Consider the following 14425-nt stretch of genomic DNA (forward strand, 5'->3'; position numbering starts at 1 on the left):
GAAGATTCACCAACATGGTGTTCATCAACCTAAATATAATGTAGAAATTGTATATCATTTTTGTTGCGGGCTAGAATATTCGCAACGGCATATTGAGTAATTTTTTCGTCTTGATGATGCAAGAATATCCAGTATACAAATATGTGATTTATTAGAGAGATAGAGAGAGCAGTAAAAAAGATATATTCTTTCCGTGAAAAACACGAAAAGAGAAAAATCATGGGGTATATATTGCCCAAGTGAAAAGATTCCACTAAATTTGAGTGAATTATAAAAGTTGATCCGTCCATTGACTTGGATGTCGTGGAATTACAAAAGTTTGAAGAGTCGGATGAAGGTTCGGTGATGGTCGAGTGGAAGTTCAACGGAGTTTGGGCAAAATTCTAGCAACCGAGTGATGATCCGATGATAGTTAGGCAGAAGCCTGACGACGGTCGGCGACCAGGCAATAGTCAGAGGATGGTCGGGTAGAAGTCCGACAATGCCCAACGGCTGGGTGGTAGTCTGGTGGTGGTCGGCGGCTGAATGGTGATTCAACAATAATCAAGCAAAAGTTCGATGACAGTCGGTGACCAAGTAGAAGTTCAACAAAAGTCAGCGACCGGGCAGTGGTCCCACGACGGTGGGAAGAAAGTTTGGAGGCGGTCGGTACCGAAAGGTAGTTTAGCAGCAATGGGCGATTAGGCGGTACTAGTCCGACGACGGTCGACAGAGGTTCACCGACGATGGTGCTGGAGCTCTTGAAATCTCAGATTTCTCTCCAATCTTCAGCCAAAGATCCCAATCCCCATTTATATGAGAAGTGATGATTTATTTATAGATTTTTAGTCTGAATATAGAGAAGATTTGGGGCAATTCGAAGTGCTCCATTAGATAGTCCATATTGATCCCCTTGATCTTAGAGCATTTTCCAAACATTTTTGTGCCCAACGATGTCAGAATTAAGCGATCTTGCTCTCGATTCAAGTGTAAGCATATTATATATGGATATCATGTGATCTTCCTATTTATGCTTTGAACCTTCCAAATGTGTTTCTGTTCTTTGATTTGGACCCATTTGAGCTCAGATTTAACCGATTTTAATGTCGTTGGATTCATCTCTTTGAGACATTTATTTTGACTGTATAAGTTTATTGAAATCAGAGTTTGGATGATCCCAAATTTAACTTTGGAAGTTTTTCATTTGAATATACCTCATATTCGTGATCGATCAAGACAATTTTTGTTGATGTATCAATTGTCATGATTTATTTCCTCAGCCATTACTCTTTTTCTTCTAAAATATACACTTGATGGTTCCTATAATGCAAGCTCTCACAAAAACTATAGAAATTCATGCGCTAAGTGAGAGTTTAAATATCTACCAAAGAACTACATCAAAGCTAGTTTATGAAAAGTTGACAATATAACATTTAAAAAAAAAAAAAAAGAACATAGTTGAATTGGTTGGATTTTAGGATAACTTCAATTATATGATGAAATAGATGGAATATATTCCCCATCGAAAAAGAAGAAGAAGAAGAAGACTAAGTTAATGTTTGACATCCTAATCGTTTGTGGCACTCAGAATTATTCAATTTTGACTTTCGTAACTTGTTGGAATTTGAGTCATCCAGACATCCAGGCTAAGCTTTAAACTGACTTGACTTAGCTACAATCGAAACCCACAAAGACGGCTGATTAAGCAGCAGCTGTTTGTATTAATTCCCCTATTAATTCTCTCAATTCCAAAGCAAGAAATTACTAATTAGGATTATACTCTTCAAGCCAAATTAAAAAATAAAATACTCTTCAAGCCACGGGCCAACCTAGCCCAAAAAGCACGCAGTAAATCCAATGAAATTGACACACGTGGATAGCGTAATATATTGTTTGCTGTTCGGAAGTTGCAGAGGATCCGTATATAAGAGCTGGAAGAGCGGGACAAAGGAAGAAATAGTTAGGAGCGGTTAGTTTGGCATGGGCCTCACTCTAAACACCTCGAGATCCCCTCTTCCGTCCCACGTGGCTCCATCGAACCGTCCGATCCGTCGCGTAGGATTCTCGGTTCGCCACACGTGCTACCTCTCTTTCTCTCTCCCTCTCTTATTTCTCTCTCTATATCCTCTTTCCTCTTTTAACTTTGCTTCCATGCATGGATTTCTCCTTCCACCATCCTTAAAGCACAAGAACAACCCAGAGAGAGAAACGAATCAATCTCCACCTCTCTCTCACTAGTTTCTCACTTTTTCACTCACCCTGAGAGAAGTGGAAGCGAGCATAGCAGAGCTCAGATCTGCTGCTGGTCAAAAGAAAGCAAACAAGCCGAGAAGATATATAGCCATGAATAGCTTCCACACAGATCAGTGAAAAAAACCTTCAAAATTGAAGCGACAAAGCTTCGGCTTCTTGAATTTATTTCTTTATCGGCGAGTCTCCCCTCCCCTGTTTTCTTTTCTCTCTGTTACAGATGGAGAAGCACCGATGCAAGATTTGCAGCAAGTGTTTTCCCTGTGGGAGATCACTTGGAGGCCACATGAGATCACATATGCGGTTCTGCTCTTCGGTAAAGGAGAAGGAGAAGCTCGAAAATAGCTCATATGTGCTTAGAGAAAATCCCAAGAAGACAGGTATGCTGTTAGATTTCGCCGGAGAAGATCCAACATCGTCGTCGTCTTCACTGAAGACAAAGCAGTGCAAGGTGTGCGGCAAAGAGTTTCCTTCTTGGAAAGCTCTGTTCGGTCACATGAGATGTCATTCTAACAAGATTTGCCGTCGAAGCTTTGAAGCAGAGAAGCAAGAAGAGGATCAAGAAGAAGAAGAAGAAGTTTCTTGGAAGCACCGATCGATGCTGACTTCAGCGGCTTCATCTATAACTGAGTACGAGCAGGAGCAAGAAGAAGTCGCCATCAGTCTCATGATGCTGTCACGCGACGTTGGCGGTTACTGGTCGATCGCTGCCGACTCATCCGACAAGCAATCCGAGGTCATGGAAGACGACGGACTGATCAAGCGATCCGAAGAATTCGGAGGTTTCGACTTGGAGTACTCCGGTGAAGAATCCGGAAAGCAAAAGATTATGACTTTAGCTGAATTTGGGAAGAAAAGAGCAAGGATTGCTGAAAAAGGAAGTGAATTGAATGCACATGAGGCAAAATTGGGAATAATCGAGATAAAATTGGAAAGCAGATATCAATGTGCAGCCTGCAAAAAAGGCTTCCACTCCTACCAAGCTCTCGGCGGCCACCGAGCCAGCCATAAGAGAATCAGAGGCTGCTGCTTCCAGAATCCCAATGCCAATTTCGACGACAAAACTGAGGCATACGTCGAGCACCTGACGGTAGTGGAGATGGAACATTCCTATTCTGGCCTGTCAAAGAAAAGCAGAATTCATGAATGCAGTATCTGTGGAAAGATTTTTTCCTCGGGACAGGCATTGGGAGGTCACAAGAGGTCTCATTTAGTGTCTACTGCAGATGCCAGCAGTTGTGGCGATAATGCGGCCGCAGTGGCGGTGACGGCAGCCGCAGTGGCGGTGACGGTTGCAGCAGCCGTTGAGGTCCCGGAGCTCCTGGATCTCAATCTTCCAGCTCCTGTCGATGATGAATCGAGCAATGTGAAGCCATGGTGGAGTGGTGAGAGCATAGAGCATGAGCAGAACAGTATAAATTTGATTGATTTCTAATTGATGAAGAAAAGAAGGGGATGCAAAGATGAGCTCTGTACAGATTCTGCGATACATTTGGTGAATCTACTATCTGATTGGTTAATTCTTGATTTTTGGCTTGATACGCTAGCTTTATACTCTACTAATTCAACCTTCCCATATCCTTATATTACTCGAGCTTATGAGCTACCTGGTCAAAAAAAAAAAAAAATGCTGTTCCACTAGAGATTTTAATTTTGCTGATTTTGTTCTGATATATGACATGAACTTGAAAGAACTGGATTCCTTACTTTTTCTTCTATTTTCTGAAATGTTTACGATAATTAGCTTGATTAAAATTAGCTTTGCTTACTGTCTTGAATGTTTCCAGTGCTTGCTGAAATATGTAAATTTCAGAAATTTAAGTCAGTAAATTGGTACAATGACTCTTTCTTGCTTACTGTTTTTTTTTTTTTGGAAATAAATCTTTGCCAAAAGACTGATTTAATTACATAATCTTTCAAAATTTGGACCAATTAAGTAGCTGGCACTTATTATGCTCCATACAGGAATTCAGTGAAAAGTCTAGCTTACATGTGGGAGCTTTAGCATATTGGAAATATGCATAATATATGAACTTTGGTATCATAGCATGGTTATTGAAAGAATTGAATTGTAATTGGAGTTGTAGGATTTAATATGTATGAGAGATAGAAATTCAAGGGTAAAGATTTCAATATTTATATATTTGACTCATTAATTGCATATGCATGCATGTTGTGCTTATATGCTTGATTGATTAAAAAAAGAAATATATGAATTTTATCGGATGAGATTTAAACGGACATGCTTTTATAGAGATTGATGAATTTAAAATCATATATGGTGGTTATTAGTTTGGAGCAACCAATGGAAGTGGTAAAACCATAATAGCTTTTGCTTTAGATTATAACTTTACAATTACTAATACCTTGTAAGAAAAGAGATGAGCATCTCAACACCTACAAGAAAGAATATAATAAAATTTAGATTGATTATTTTCTTATAAAAAATAGAATATTTAGATTGTAAAGATTGTAAAGTTATTCTGAGTGAAAGTTTAGGTACCCAATATTTCTTACTAGTTTTGGACTTTAAGTTGAAGGGGCAGAATATGAAAAATAAAGTAAAATATTTTTCTAGGATAAGATGGGGCCATTTAAAAATGCAAAAATAAAAATATTTTGATAGTAAGATTTGAGATCTTAAAATTTTTTCTATGCATGACGAAGGTAATGTTATGTGGGAAAAAGTAGCTAGTAATATTAAGAATGTTGTAAAGGATATGATTGGAGTATCAAAATAAATAGCTCAAAATAATAAAATAGTTAGTGGTGGAATCAAAATGTTTAAGAATAGATAAAAAAATAAGAATATTTGTTATAAAAATTTGTTTAGATGTAAATGCTTTGATAATTGAAAAAATATAAAGAGGCCCGTAAGAAGTCTAAGGAAGCAATTTATGATACAAATATTTATGATGTATATAATAGATTGGATACTAATGAGGGTGAAAGATATATGTAAAAGTTAGCAAAAATAAAGTGATAGGAGTGGTAAAGATGTAGTTCAAGTGAAGTCCATTAAGGATGAAAATCAAAAAGTCTTTTTATAAGAAGAGGATATTCAACAAAGGTGGATGAGATATTTTGCTAAGCTTTTCAATGAAGATAGAGAGAATACAATTGACTTTAGTGACCTTAACACTCATGAAAATAAATATTTTTATTTTTATTGACCTATTAATAAAACTGAAATTATATAGATTTTCAAGAAAATGAGAGTGGAAAAGCTATTCTACCTTATGATATTAGAAGTATGGAAATTATTAGGAGATGAAGGAATTTCTTGGCTTACTAAATATTTTAATATTATTTTAAAGATTAAAAAGATGCCATATGAGTAAAGAATGAGTGTATTGATTCTATTTTAAGAATAATGGTGATGCACAAGATTGTGCTAATTATAAAGGAATTAAGTTATTGTGACATACTTTAAAACTTTGAGAGATAGTTTTGGAGCGTAGACTACGTCGTGATAGTAATATTTCTCAAAATTAATTTGGATTTACACCAGGCTGGTCTACTATGGAAGCTATACATTTATTGAGAGGTTTGATGGAGAAATATAGAGAGAATAAGGAGGACCTTTTTTTTAAAAAAAAAAAGCAAATGAAATGCTTTATTAAAGAAAATCAGCAAGTGGCATTACAAACAAAAGGCATCCGACTCCTTCGCTAACAAGTTACTGAAGGAAGGAGGGATCTTACTACTAACCACTTCTTCCCAAATAAAAGAACTAAAATAGGCATAGTTAGCAAAGTGATCTGCTAACTTATTGCTTCCTATATGAACAAAATTAAATGCAACCAAATTGAAGTTTCTAATAAAAGCTTCATTACCTCCTTTCTCTGCCATCTTCTTGATGAAATTGATATCATTCTTGTTATCTCCTTCAATGATCAAACCTTTATAGTTCATCATCCATTCTCTAATTACACTTTTCAACGAGAGTATGGATTGAAGTTCCATAGCACCTGGATCCCAGTGAATAAATTCTTTACCAAAGGCCAGCAAAAACCTCCCATGATGATCTCTAAAGACTCCTCAAACTCCGGCCTTGTAGGAGTTATGAATGGCTTCATCGATGTTTACTTTGATCCAATCAGACTGAGGAGGATGCCAAGTATTGAGCAACCTAGATGGTTGATTAGCACCCTCGTTGCCTGAGAATGTACAGGTGGCATATATGTACCCTGCAGTATAGAAAACCGCATTTGAAGCTATCATCATCAGGCTGAAAACGTTCTTCTCATGAACAAACAAATTCCTTGCTTTTCAGGAATGGTATATAGTATTGCAATATAGGCTTTTCACCCAAGAGCTTTGTGACTCAATCCATTTAAAACATTCTTCCAGAGGATGGAACATATGAATTCCAAACCCCCATTTGTTTAAAACTTCAACAACCTCTAGTAATTTACTGCATCCGTAAATGATGTGCTCAATATCTTCCACCAACTCACATCCTCTAGGACATAAGTCAAAGCCTTGAAGCCTTCTATAACATAAAAATTGGTTTGTTGGAATAACTTTGTTGATTAATCTCCACCAGAAAAGATTAACTCTAGGAATAAGTTTTAACTTCTCAAACCATTTCCAAATTATTTTTCCAGAAATAAAAAGTTCAACAGATTCAGAAGTTAAGGCTGTTATGGATTTACCAGAAAACTTATGAATAAGCTCCATTCGGTCTTCTCCCTTGACATGAATCTGAATAGATGAGATTAGCTCCAATAAATCCTTCCCAAAGAATTTATGTAGCTCTTGAATATTCCACCCTTCATTGCTTATGAACCTTTCCACCAATATATCATCTTCCAACATATAATTGACAAAGGTAGACCAATTCAGCAAATTTTTGTCAAGAATCCAAGTAACTTCTAGCACATTGATTGTTCTGTCGTCACCAACACTCCATCTAACTATTGGCTTCAAAAACTTACCACCATTATAGATTAATTTCCAAGATACCAAGCTGTTCTTCTTTGCTGAAGCTTCAAACGAAATTGGACCATATTTGGGGAATAAAACCTTATGCATAAGGGACTCTTTTTTCTTGACAATACCTCCAAGCTAGCTTTTCCCTTAATGGTCCTTCTTTTTTCAAGAAAGAGTTGATACCAAGTCCTCCCCTACTCTTTGTTTTACACAATAAGTCCCAGCTAGCATAGTGAAAACCAGTGCTTCCATCTCCTTTGCTCCAAATGAATTTTATGCATGCCTTCTCCACTTCATTCGGGATTTGTATAGGGCCATGGACATGGTTGAATGAAATGTCGGTAATGCAAGTAATACTGAATTCACCAAAGTAATTCTCCCAACTAATGAAATTAGCTTTCCACCCCAAATACTAAGCTTGCTCAATACTTTGTCCATTAAGAACTGAAAATCAGCTCCAAGTAGTCTCCTCAACGCCACCTTAGTCCCTAGATAAACAAATTCATGAAGTTCCCTGAACTTCATAATATTACAATTTTTTTCCTTCTCCCTTTCTTCACTGATCTCCCAAATAGAACTCCAAATTTTTGCAAATTAATTTTTTGACCCATCCATTCACAGAACTTCAAAGGAATACCTTTTACATCTCTAACCGATTTCAGATTTATCAGTGAAAACCATGATGTCGTCGGCATAGAGCAAATGAGAGACCTTGGTGTTAAAAAAGTTGCTATTTGCATGTTTTATATTCTTGCAACTTGTATAGTTTTGATGATTCCAAATATTATTGTTTTAATTTTTGTTTTCTCTTAACACAGTTTAGAAGATTTGTTTTTTTTTTTTTTTTTTTGCTCTTGTGTGAACTAACATTTCAGGAAAATTGAACTCTAGACTAATGAAGACTTCAAATTAAATTCAGCATAAGATAGTTTGTAAATTAAAGCTTGTATTATTCTTTAAATTGAGTTTGAGAGGGAGTGATTATAAACACAGAGGGAGTGATTGTAATTGTGTAGATAATCACACACACACTTGGGGAACAAGAAATTTATATTGATCGTATGAGAAGATCAAGTCAGTTATCCCCTCGGTAGAGAAATGGATCAAACAGGAAGAGAGAAAATTTTTTCTAAGTCCTGATCGTCCGGACGAAATTCCTTATTCATTCTGGGACGAACTCCTCTGGATTATCACTTTACACTGTTCGTCCATACGAAATGCATGATTCGTCTCTGGACAAAATCCTTTGGATTTCCAATTTGGTCTATTCGTCCCGACGAAATCCAAGTTCATCCCTGGATGAACTCCTCTGCACTTAGAGTTTACACTAATCGTCTAGAAAAAATTCACTATTCATCTATGCGTGAAATCCTTTGTCCAAAAATCGTCAAGGACGAAGATACGTTCATCCCAAGATGAAGTGAATCAACACTTCAAATTTTGACGTCGTCCTGCACTTTTTGGGAACCGACCTATGGAATAACCATTCGTACCAGACGAACCTAGTTCGTCCGGGGATGATGATTTGGTACGAAGGCAATTCGTATCAATATACATTGGGTTCGGTCATAAGCTTTTAAGTAAATTCGTCCAGGATGATCCATGATTGTATGGGACGATCCATTGCGTGTTGACTTGAAAATTTTCAGTTTTTGGACGGTTTTTCTTATCTCTACTATATATAGTCCAATCTAGACTACCACCAAATCTTTTTTCCCATTGATCTTCGTGCCTATTAAAAGAAGAGTCAAGGAGAGAGTGTGAGAGAGCGTTCGAAAGAAGATTCTTACTACTGGAGCGAGAAGGCTTCACTTGGTGGTTAAAGGTAAGAGTCTATACTTTTGATTTGGAATTACTTCGCTCTTTTCTTTCTTCATTCTAGATTACTTGTGAGAAGATCTGTCAAGGAGATCCGATTCTTTGCCGGCACTTGGAGAGTGTAAACAGCTCAAGGGTTCTCTGCCCACACTAGGAGAGTGTGAAAGGATGAAGGGTTCTCTGCCCACACTAGGAGAGTGTGAACAGCCGAAGGGTTCTCTACCCACACTAGGAGAGTGTGAAAGGATGAAGGGTTCTTTGCCTACACCGAGAGAGTGTGAAAGGAAAGGCGATTCTCTACCAACACTGAGGATAGTGTAAAGGATGACGGTTCTCTGCTGCACCGGGTAATGGTGGAAAGAGTTTTTGTAAGGGCTTCTTCGCTTTGTTGTGGGTGATAAAGGAGAGTAACTAGTGGTATTAGTGCAATTCTCAGAGCGTGCCTTCGGCGAGTGGATGTAGGTCTGGTTTTGACTGAACCACTATAAATATGGTGTTCTTTATTTTTTCGTTGTTTTTATTTTAACGTTTACAACTTCTGGTTGAAAAATCTATTTTTATAAAACTCACTAAAGTTAGTTTTCATTTCCAAATTTGAAGAGGGTAAAATTTTTTTTTTTAATTACCAATTCACCCCCCCCCCCCCCCCCTCGTTCCCCCTCCCTTGGTTAGCCGTGGGACATAAGCTTAGGTTTAACAACCTAATTCTTAGTGAACGAGTTTCAACACTTGGGGATGTTTGAAGAAATGCTAATCCCAAAAGAATTCCCTCTTTAGAAGAATGCATTAGATAATAATTGAGCACACATAACAAACAAGAAAAGGGAGAGTGGACATCCTTGACGAAAGCAGCATTTAGCTATTATGCACTTAGAATAGATTCCATTGACTAGTAAAGAAAATTTAGGGCCAATAACACATTCCAAAATTAAATTAGCATGGAAATATGGAAATTCAAAATACTTTAAGACTTTAATCTATATTGGCCAACCCATGGAGTCATAGGCTTGCTCCATATCAATCTTGAAAGAGACCAACCCCTTGGGAGTTTTGGAGTGCCTGAATTTGTGAAAAACCTCTTGAGCTACTAAAACATGGTCCGAAAGAGACCTCCCTTTTATGAAAAATGCTTATTCTTCAGAGATTATCTTATGGATTACAAGCAAGAGTCTACCGAGGAGAATTTTAGCCACAATCTTATAAACCGAGTTACATAAGCTTATGGGTCTTTAATTGGAAGGAGAAGTAGGATTTTTGACTTTAGGAATCAATACAATATTTGTATTTTTCAACCTATCATTCATCTTCCCACTTATGAAAAAATGATCTATAGCTTTCCATAAATAAATCTTTATTATGTGCCAATAGAATTATAAAAAGGAGTAAGTCATACCGTCTTGACCCGGTGCTATGTTACTTCCAAGATCCTTTATAACCTTCTCAAGATCTTCAATTGAAAATCCTCTGCTCAACAACTTTCTATCATCTTCTTCCATGGTTTTAACAGGATTCGGCCAACCTTCCAAAACACATTCCTTGTCTTCCCATTTGCTGCTATAGAATCGAAACATCACTTCCTCTATATATTTTTTATCCTCAACCATTATGCCCTGTTCATTTTTGATGTTATGGATATAGTTTGAATTCCTCCTTGCACTAGCAAAAGCTTGAAAGAATCTTGAGTTTGAATCTCCATCAGCCAGCCACTTGACTTTGGCACGTTGCCTCCACCTTATGTTGATCCGAGCTAAAATAGAATTAAGCTCTTCTATTTTAGCTTTCAGTTCCCATTTTTCCTCCTTTGAGAGCTTTCCTTCATCAGCTTCCTTCTCCTGTAACTTTAGTATATCTGCTTTTAGATCTTCTTTTGAAAGATTAAGCTCCTTGAACTTTGCCTTACTCCAATAGTGTAGGTTCCTTAAGGTCCTTTTCATCTTCTGATTTAAAGCTTGAGTTGGATTTCTAAAAGCTTTTATTTTCCAGGACTCCTTCACTATTGCCATAGAAGCAGGAGTTGAAGTCCATACCTCTTCAAATCTAACGACCTTTCAAATTGGAGAGCTAAAATTCAGCAAACTTAGTAAGATCAGACTATGGTCCGAGGCGATCCTTGCCAAATGTCCACCATTAATCTATGAGAAGAGTTAAAAGTAGTAGAATTAATAAGGCACCTATCCAGCCTTTCCACGATTTTTTCAGCTCCTTTCTTGTTGTTGCACCATGTGTACTTATGTCCAACACTAGTAACCTCGTGCAAATCATTGCAATAGATAAATGAGTTCATCTCCTTCGGCCACAACCTAAATAAAACTTTCCTCCCTCCTTTTTTTTTCCTCCTTAGATAACAACTAGTTGAAATCACCTCCTATGATCATAGGAATTTCTTTGACTATGTGACGTTTCAAAGCATCCCATAATAATCTTCTTCTGTAGACATCTTTGCTCCCATAAATTGTTGCTATTCTCCAAATGCCTTTGTTGAATACTTCAAGATCTCCTACCACAAACTGATTTGAAGCTTCCACCACTTTGAATGAAGTCTTCCCTTGCTCCCATATCAACAATATTCTTCCTGATAGGCCTCAGAAGGAACATAAAAGAAATCCCAACCTTCACCTAACATTACATTAATAAGTTTTCTATCAACCACTGTCAACTTTGTCTCTATCAAACAAAGAAAGAACAAACCATAATCTCTAATGAACTCTCTAGCATATAGGGAAGCTTTGCTTTTTTTAGCTCCCCTACAATTCCAAAATCCATTAGATGACATTTAATGGTCTGAGGGGAAAAGGTTCTCTGCCCTTCCCTTCGCATCTCTTTCCAATTTTCTATTTCTTGGTATTAATTTGATGGGACCAAGTCCTCTAAGTTGCTTGGCACCTTTTCTTTTGTTTTACTCGACCCTTCCTCCTGCATAATGGGTCGATCCTCCCAAGAATTAATTTCTTTTGACTCATCTTGATCTGTTTCGAGAGTAATAACTTCTAAAGTTTCCTTCAAAAATGTAGCTTCTTCAACTTCACCAATTATTTCTCCTTCCTCCCCCAAATTGTTTAGTACTTCATACTGATTGGGATTGCAATGGATTTCATCAAGTTCACCTCTCCTGACTTCTTTATAGCCTTCTGTTTTAACAATTGTGTTATCAATTAACAACGGAACCATCTCTTTAATGTTTTTCTTCTCCAAAACCTAATGCTCTGCTGTTAACTGAATTGAACTACTAATAGCTCCACCTTTTTCATCATTTCTTTCAGCTATAACTTTGAAAGTATTCTTGTAAGTTACTGGTAGCCTCTTCCATTTGTTCTGATAATTGCTAACTTTACTTCTCTTTTTCCCATAATCAACATGAATCCAAGGACTATAGCCATCTTCTTTGGTCTTAGAGTAATTCTCCTCCATCAGTTTTGGATTTTCACTCGTATCTGCATCCTTTCCTTCCTCACGAGCATTCTTAGATTTTTTAAGACTTGCAAATGCCTCAGCATTCATTTATGTACAAATTTTCTCCACATGTTCAATCTTTCTGCATTTGAAGCAAATGTTTGGTCTCATAACTTTTTTTTTTTTTTGATAAAATTTACCCGTTGCTCCTTCAACCCAAACTCCTTGTTGAAGCTTGTCTTCCAACTTGATCCTGACACATACCCTTGCAAGTTCACGCCTTCCCCATTGGAACATGTTTTCATCTATCAAGAATTGTTTCCCAACCATAGATGTAATTCTACACACATTAATTTTATCCCAACTTTGCAAGGGGAGATTGGGTAGCCTGATCCACACTGGGGCTGTCAATCCTTTTAAGGATGAAGGATCAAAATCTGGTGACCATTTATCTAATTTGACTATACTTCTGTTCACATACCAAGGTCCACTGTTTAAGACCGCATCCATAGCTTCTGATTCATCAAAAGCACATAACACCCAACCACCTCCAAGCAGGGTCATATGAAATCTGCCATACTGATTCCACTGCCTCCTTAACTCCTGCCCAATGATATGGTAGGGTGTAAAGTCCACCACCTTCACAACCAAGGGTTTTTTAATTTGGAAGTGTTATCAACTTCATTTTGTTGATGTAATTTCACAACTCCATTCTCCATAAAATTTTCCCCATAATCAAAGTCAATAGTTTTGAAATTCGTCTTCATATTCCAGGCATTACCCATAGAATTGACTGTTTGAGGTGTGATAACTACGCCAGCTCCTCCCTCAGAAATGCAGTTTCCCAAAATAGTAGAATCGCATACTCGAACATTCTCCCAGCCCTCCTTGGCATAAAGTACTTCATGAATTGCCTCTCTATGCATCTGCTCAGCAAAATTCATAACAACACCTTCAACCAACGGATTTTCCTTCATTGCCTCAGACTTCTTACAACCAGATGAGGAACCCTTTGATGAATCAAAGCTTCCTTCCATCATTGTTTCTTCATTAGAATCATTAACAGGCTTGTTCTTATTTAAACTAAAAATTTTGCTCTGTGAGATATGTCCTTCCAGCATGATCTTCTTACCTTTGCCAATACACTCCATTTATTTCTTTGGAGAGAGGTAACCTCTCTCATTAATCACAAGAGGTTTAGCAAATTTAAACCTCAGGTTGGAATCACGATCAAATACCTTGCTATCATCACTGAAAGTTGTGGGAGATAAACTATGATTAAAGCGAGGAAGGATTCTTACTAGAGGATTCGAAGGGGGATGACCTTCTCCACCACCGGAGGATGGAGGCTGGCGGCCCTCCACTATGATTGGAGAGGAGAGCAAATTGCTGGAGAACCAAAATTCAAAAAATTGTTTTTCTTTTCTCTCACTAGAAACCGAGAGTTTCTCTCACTAGGTCAGTAACTAAGGAAAATTTTATCAGGATCTACACATGATTTTTATTAATTTAGAGGATGCATATGATAAATTTCCAAGAGAAGGTTTATGGAGAGTTTTAGAAAAGAAATGGATTAATAATGCATATGTTTTAAGTCAATAAGGATATGCATGCATGAGCTATTACTTGTGTTCAAACCACCTTGACACAAGGTGGCTTGACCAAGTATTTTCCTATTTTAGTTGGATTACATAAAAAATCATCCTTAAGACCATATAATTTTGCTTTAATCATAGATGTTCTTACTAGACATTTGCAAGAGGATATACTCTAGTGTATGCTTTTTTGCTTATGATATTCTTCTTATTGATAAGATTATATAGGGAGTTGAAGGTAAACTTGAATTATGGAGGTCAAGCTTAGAGTCTAAAGGTTGTCATTTGAGTAGATCTAAAATCGAATAGATGGAGTGTAATTTTAGTAGTTATAGATCTAGTGGGAAATTATGACTTTGGGTGATCAAGCCATTAATAAGAGTACACATTTTAGATATCTTGGTTCTATTGTCCAGAGTGATGGTAAAATACATAGAGATATTATTAGTAGAATTCAA

General features: G+C 37.1%; 1 protein-coding gene across 1 annotated transcript; it reads left to right on the forward strand.

Annotated features, from left to right (window-relative positions):
* Nucleotides 1-1547: 1547 nt before the first annotated feature.
* LOC110105110 (zinc finger protein ZAT1-like) lies at nucleotides 1548-4114 on the forward strand. The gene has a single exon (XM_020834485.2). It carries the CDS (start codon nucleotides 2450-2452, stop codon nucleotides 3662-3664), a length of 1215 nt encoding a protein of 404 aa, XP_020690144.1. The 5' UTR covers nucleotides 1548-2449; the 3' UTR covers nucleotides 3665-4114.
* The last annotated feature ends 10311 nt before the right edge of the window (nucleotides 4115-14425 follow it).

Source organism: Dendrobium catenatum, unplaced genomic scaffold (assembly GCF_001605985.2).
Source record: "Dendrobium catenatum unplaced genomic scaffold, ASM160598v2 fragScaff_scaffold_621, whole genome shotgun sequence".
Taxonomy (NCBI): Eukaryota; Viridiplantae; Streptophyta; class Magnoliopsida; order Asparagales; family Orchidaceae; genus Dendrobium; species Dendrobium catenatum.